The sequence below is a fragment of the Priapulus caudatus genome, unplaced genomic scaffold, assembly GCF_000485595.1.
Source record: "Priapulus caudatus unplaced genomic scaffold, Priapulus_caudatus-5.0.1 Scaffold1102, whole genome shotgun sequence".
NCBI classification, from domain to species: domain Eukaryota; kingdom Metazoa; phylum Priapulida; class Priapulimorpha; order Priapulimorphida; family Priapulidae; genus Priapulus; species Priapulus caudatus.
Window position 1 is genome coordinate 123852 of NW_014578163.1, and position 7366 is coordinate 131217.

Sequence of the window (7366 nt, forward strand, 5' to 3'; positions counted from 1 at the left end):
TTTTTGGCATTATGGACGGGAGATTTTCCGATGGTGAACTAATCGAACGTGTCACGAACGATACCAATTACCTGGACGTTAAACGGAGAATTGAAAAGTGTGATGTACTGATGGTGGATGAAATATCAATGCTTTCTTTGAAACTGTTTCTGCAGATTGAAGTGCTTTGCAGGAATGTACGACAAAACTGTATGCCATTCGGTGGAATCCAGGTAATCCTGAGTGGTGACCTGTATCAATTAAAACCAGTGCCCAGTACACGCTATGGTGATCCAGGATGCCTCTTCATAGAAGCAGACAACATTAAGACACTGGTGCCACATCACTTCATCCTCAAACGCGTGTACAGACAGACGGAAGGTATGAATTGACAAAATGAAAATTGAAAAAAATTTATTTTCCATATAATATAGTTTTTGAACACAGAACTTCAGAAGAACGTAGTAGGAATTACAATTACTAATATATTAGATGTACTTAAAATGTCCTTGTTTATACACATTTAACGCGCACAGGGTTAATGACTATAATCTATTGTGTGTTTTTCAGATGATCTGGTTACGGCTGTACAGGAGCTCAGCCGAGGGGAATTGTCGACGGACACGAGCAACTTGATTCAGAGATTGCATCGCACTTTACCACCCGGTGATCCACCTGTGAAGCTGTTTGCCCTGAATTACGATGTCGGCGTTTGCAACTCTGATCATCTTTTGGATATGCCAGGTATAGCATATGCATTGAATAATGGTGATTATCTAAGTGATTATATCATATAAGATAATATATATATGATATATGACAATATGAGAATATGATATATGAGAATATATGATGTATGATTATATGAGAATGAACAGTCGTACAAAATATTTTTATATACATTAAACACTATTTCGGTGGGGAATGTCTATTAACAGTCGCTTTGCCATTTTATAACATGTCCGGGGTAAGCAATGACATGTAGCAATGGAAATGACGTCATCACATACAATGGCGTGGTTCTCTTTGTTACATGATATTTATTACCACTGACAAGTTGTAAGTGACAATAGGTCTATTACATTATCTTGTATTGATGTTCACAATACAAGATTTTTCTCAGTTTTCTTAGATAAAATTAACTTATCTCCGAATAATAATTTGAAGTGTCCAATATAAAAAACCCATTCGTTTGTTTGCATGTGGTGTGGGAACATTGCTTTAACGTTTAAACAGTTGATCACTCAGCAGATCTGTCTACCCACTGAACACTGTCATAGACCCCTTGTGACCCATAATGAGCATGTAATTGCCATGTTAGGCCAGACTTTTATTTATTAGATTTACAATACCCCATGAACAAAATGTATGGTAAATGCCCTAATTCTTAATACAGTCACGAGTAATATTAACGGAGTGTGCATCACACTATAATGACTTTGGTCTCCAACTAAATGCATATATCATCAAAGTAATGTTATGCGAATACATTTTAACAAATAACAAGTTAATATTGTGAGAAACCCAGGAATAAGTCACAGTTTGCTACATTTCTACACTAATTCTTTACACGAAATAACCGCTTAGTTGATTTTCTCACAGTTATATGAATTTTAGTCAAACATAGAAATCTTCAAATGTATAGGGAGCTGGACAGCCTTAATTAGTAATATTATGGCTATAGGCAAGACACACCATCACACATATAGGCGCCTTGCACACCCAGTCTTAGTGTAATAGTACTGCGATACTGATAGAGTAAACAATAATTATATTTTCTGAATTTGGGGATGTTTGAATTATTAATACAAATATTTTGTGTATAAATAAATTACCAACCTTTCCCAGATAAGCAGTTACTAAATTTAAACAGGATAAAACTGTGGTCAGTCTGTGGATACAAATGGTCTTCGATTACATACATTCAAGAATGTGTTAAATAATTATTTTTTTCTTTTAATCACTGACACTGAGTTTCTGAGAATTTCCTGTAAACCTAATAAATACAAATGTACAGCGGCAGGTCAGCAAGTCTACAATCTGATCTTTCTTGTCTTGCAGTGTTTAGACTTGCTTTTCTTTGCTGGTTTACATATTGTTTTCTTTGCTCGTTTACATACTGGTCCTGTAACATAATGGTTATACGGTTTAGCTGCTTTCAGCCCAGCATTTGATTTTCTACCCCTCGACAACAATGACTGTCCTAACAGGACTGAATTCACAGTGGTACGATAGGTGGCATAATTCGGGTTTGTGGCATTCCCATTATGCAATCCCCTTTGCTGGCAGAACATGTTTTCTGCAATGTCATTATTAAACCGCGAGGGGCTGACACTGCCAGTCTTGTACTCGCTCAGGTGTATCTGACATACTTTAGGGAATGTGACCAGCATACATATCATGTCATCCAGACAAGCTGTTGATGGAAGCATTCTGCTCATTTCTCCATTTGTAAGTGTGGTATTTGACCTGACGTTGTTTCTCCACATTTGGAACCACCTGAGAGCTTGTGACAGAATATGAAATCGGTCATCACTGATGCTGATGATTGGTTTCTTACTACGAAATATTGATATGAGTTTGCTTGAATGCTCCAGAAGTTCGATTGTACTGGTTAGTTGTGATGCGTTCTTGTCTTCTAGACTATTTTGGAAACACTGCATAAGGTGGAACATTTCGTCATTAAGCATCTGCTCGGCTAAATGATTCCTCATTTTCTCAGAACCAGATGGGTGCAAATGTGTGTCTGTCACTTTGTGGTAAATAGGCCGACTGTTTACATTTCTGTCCCATTCTACTGCATCAATCCAATGTTGCCAAACTATCGGTTTGTCATTGCAAATCAGCTTCCGTGTGTGCTTACCCTTGATTTCACCACTGCTTAGAATGGCGTTTCTGAGTTTTTTGATGTTGTGGGAAAAGTCTTGAGTATGCACAACACTTCGTGTCTGGTCGGCCAAGTTCGGGGAAGCATAGCTTGCTTTCACAGGGTCGCCATCGAAGTGAGATTTGACAAATTGGCGATTTTCTTCTCCTCCGTCCTGGTTGATGAAATCCACCGTAAAGCCCCAATCCGCTAGTTTGGCAATTGCATCCCATATGATGATGTGCAGTTCTGATGCTTTTACTCCACCCGTAGGGTAATGGCAGAGTGGAAAACGGAATCCAGTGTATCCCATAAAAGTCAACTGTATGACTTCAGAAGCAAGTGTCTGCTTCACACAACCTTCCTTCAGCATTCTGAGGTTGCCTGCTTCTTCTCCAACATCTATCCAACCGGTCAGACTAGGCTTCCCCCCCATCATGATTAGAACAAGATCCTGTTGAATTTTAGTCTCATCATGATGAAGTCCACCTGCCCATCCATGGTCTGGAACCTTGGCTTCTTGGGCCGCTGCCCTCATCCATTTCAGCACTTGATCGTTGATGCCTGACTCCTGCGGAATACAATTCTTGTACCTTCTCAGTTTGTCTTCCGGATGGCAACAGCAAACATCTTACTGTCTGTCAAATCTGCATAGGCTTTGGGCTTCTCACCCATAAAGTCAGGCATGTGCTAATAAGCTGCTTGTTCCAACGGTTGCTGCGTGGGGTCTTTGCTGTTAAAGCTTTATGTTGTGCCTGGAACAACACCTTCATGTGTTCTGGTGCATTTGGTAATACTTTGTCCATTATTTTCACAAGGTCAACATGATCAACTTCATTCAGCTCTATATCATCAACTGTGTCCGCTTGTGCATCCAGAACGATATCTGACATCTGTATGGTTTGTTCAAGTTTGAAATGTTTTGCTCGGTATTGTGAACACGTAGTTTGACAAGTTCTACAGCATTCTTGTGAACACCATGGCAGTACTTGACAACAGTGTTTTGAACGAACATACAGATTTCCAGCATTTTCATTACCAAGTACAGATAGGAGTTCTTCAGTGAAATGTTTGGTGTCATTCATAAACTCATCTCTTGTAGTGCTTACTCCACTGCAAAGTCGAATTTTGTCTGCGACTTCAACAATGTTCTTGATAGCATTGGTGGTCAATGAGAAATGACAATCCAGTCCTAGTTTACTGAGATTCACTAGTTTTCCACGAATTTTTAAATGCCAAGTCAATGAATCACAGAAGAAGGTAATTTCTTTCACAGTTCTGTTGCCATTACAAATTTGTGTGGTTGGCACCATAATCGAAAGTGCATTCAAGTGATGCTGTGGTAGGCAAATGGCTTTCCTTGGAATGCAATTGGGAAGTTCAGTCCACTGTATTTTTTTGTCATTTGTATTGTCTGTCCATCTAATTCCTTTGTAAGCATGTGCTCCTTTTCCAGACACTTTCCCATCAATATATATATACCGTTACATTTGGAAACAACTTTCGAATTGTCTTCCCCACAGTACTACTTGAGATTTGTGGGCATCTTCATGGTGAGAGTTAAACCTCTTGCGCAGTTCATCCGATTTGATGGAGTATAAAGGAGCGCTTTCCACATTTGACGTTAACCTGAAAAAATACAAATAATTGTTATTTATAGGACAGGACTGTGCACATTAACACGTATTAACTAATGCGAAGTCGATAGCTTAAGTCATTGTATTTAAATTAAGTCAAGCCAGACAAATTTAAGTTCTTGTTTTAAAGACCATCCTGCCATATTTTTTTAAATAAAAAAAATGGAAATGAAAATGCTCACATATATGTATAAAAAACGATTTTATATTACAATTGATATCAAAGTGACGAGCATACATGTCATTTAAAGGTGTATGTGTCAAATTAAACGTCATTAGCTATGTATATATGTAAGAACATGAAATCAGAGTATGCCATTTATTTAACCCAACAATTATTAAACTGGTCTGGCCTCAGAAAAGCTAACAACATTTTAATAGAAATAAATGGTAATTTGAGTATGTATTTGCTCTGTTGTAGGTGAGACAACGGTCTACAGGTCGGCTGATACTGGAGATCCTAAAGGACTAGAATACTGCAACGGTGAAAAATGTCTGTACCTTAAAATGGATGCACCTGTGGTTTTAATAGTGAACATGTCTGCACAGTTGGTGAATGGACTTCAAGGAAAAGTTGTTAGCATGGAAGAAGAATCTGTTGACGTACATTTCCCTTCTATACAACGTACCGTGAAGATAGTACCATTTACATTCAATGTGTTTGACCCCACACAGAGAAGAGACACTGCCAGTCGGAAGCAAATTCCATTGAGATTGGCATTTGCCTTCACCGTGCACCGTGCACAAGGACTCAGTCTGGATAGACTCGAAGTTGATTGTAGAAATATGTACAACCCAGGACAGATAGGAGTTGCTATTGGTAGGGCTAAAGCCAAGAAAGGACTGAAAATTTTGAACTTCACTTCTAAATTACTGAGGAAACATTCCGATGCGATCGTGCAATACTGTCAATCGGTGTCTGTACAATTAAAAGAAGACAAAAGTTGTTGTACGTGTGCAGTGCACACAGCTAATGGCAACGGAACTACGTTGCCATTGACACCAGATGATGAGGTTGAAGACTTAGAGGCTCATTTGTCAGAGTTGGAGAGAGAAGGTGTTGAACCTGCTCTGGCTTACGCCATGCCAGAGGCTATCGATATTCAGAAATCACTGGAAAGTGCTATGTACGAGGAACCGGCTACACAACAACAGACTGATCTCAACAGTACACTGGCTAACATGACTCAGAAACTGGACCACACTAAAAAGTTTGCCACGCACATATGGAACAAGTTCGAAGTTGTATTTCAAAAATGTATTCCACAAGTAGAGACTGGAAATGTCAAAGTGGCTAACAAGCATACTACAGCCTTTTACAAGGAGATCACACTTTTTCAACAAAGTGCAGGATATACAGACCTAGTGAAAAAACTCTTCCAGACGGAATCACCCAAGCCTGTACACTACAGAGCATGTTATTGCATAATTCAGACACTCAGAGGTCACATTGTGAAAAGGGCAGTCGCAGGAATCCAGAAAGAAGCAAGCGAGATTAACGAGGCCGCAGAACTACGCAAAGGCTCAATTGGTGGTAGGGGCAAATTGCGGTATATTGGAGGTTGGTGCATAGCAAAATTAAAATTCAGAAAGAAACAGGCAGTGAGAAGAAATTTATACAAAAAAACAACAAAAGCAATGATCAAACGCTTGGATAACGAGGTCAGACATCTGGAACAGCTGATTGAGCAAGAAAGCTACTTGTTAGAAAATTCCACGGACAAAGACTCACTATTAGATGTCCGAAGAAAACAAAATTTAACTGGAGGATTAACAAACATTAGTGACTCCACTTTCAACTTCTTCGAAACCTTAGACGTATGTGTGCTACTTGGATGCAACTTTTCACTACAGACATTGAGGATAGTGACATTGTTGGATTACTGAAAGTACTATATGGTGAAGTGATTAGGAAATATTTGCGAATGTCAACAGCGCAGTTTCGCAGGGATTACATACGGAAACTGAATGTACAGAAACAAGCAGCGCACAGGGAACAAATCAAGAAAAGCAAAGGATTGAAAAGGAAATCAGAACAGCCCACACAATCAACTTCATCAGAAATACCGACTACTAAACAAAAAAGGAAAAGCAAAGGGGAGACAACGAAACGTCAGTCCAAGAAATCAACATCTGGTAAAGCATCAGAAATACAATGGCCATGTCCAATATGTCAACTAAATTGTGAGACAGACTGTGTAGCTTGTGACTCGTGTGACAGTTGGTTTCATGCAGCGTGTGTCCACCTTTCAATTGGAGACGTAGAATGCGAGGACTGGTTTTGTGAAACATGCAAGGCTGGGAACTGATTCGTGTTGGGAACAGATATGGACTGGGAACTATAACATGTTCCGTTATTGAACAGTTGTACTACATGGAGCACTACTGTATGATGTAAGGGTACCGTATGGATCGTTATTACACTGTGTTGTATTAGATATATGTAATTTTATGTATTAAATGCGTGTGTTGTGTGTACACGTGTGTGTGTGTGTGTGTGTAAATATGTGTGTGTGTGTAAATATGTGTGTATATAAACATCATTTATTTCAAATAGTACATTTGCCTTTTAGTTTCATTTAAATCGAAATACACTTACCAAGACGCAATAAACACGTCACCAGATGCCATCTCTGCAGCTCTCAGATATTCTCCACAGCTAGACAACAACTCTCCGACAGCATACGACAAATTCAAAGTCGAGATCAGTTGTATTTCCCGGACTTGAATTTTGTCCAATCAGGTGGCGGCATTACATTCAGCTCGAAATCGTAGCGAATTTGTCAACACCATGACCGCCATTGTACGTGTGGGAACTGTTAATTTTTTACTGGCGACGGATATTACTCTCCTAACGCTATCAAATATCATCGACAGTGAAAAA

General features: G+C 39.1%; 1 protein-coding gene across 1 annotated transcript; it reads right to left on the reverse strand.

Annotated features, from left to right (window-relative positions):
* Positions 1–376: 376 nt before the first annotated feature.
* LOC106815380 lies at positions 377–7142 on the reverse strand. Its single transcript, XM_014819835.1, has 2 exons — positions 7082–7142; positions 377–4474 (listed from the first exon to the last, which is right to left on the reverse strand). Exon 2 carries the CDS (start codon positions 3381–3383, stop codon positions 2013–2015), a length of 1371 nt encoding a protein of 456 aa, XP_014675321.1. The 5' UTR covers positions 3384–4474; positions 7082–7142; the 3' UTR covers positions 377–2012.
* Positions 7143–7366: the final 224 nt, after the last annotated feature.

Coding starts and splice junctions, on each gene's coding strand:
- LOC106815380 (XM_014819835.1), bottom strand. CDS start 3,383: ATGAGGGCAGCGGCCCAAGAAGCCAAGGTTCCAGACCATGGATGGGCA.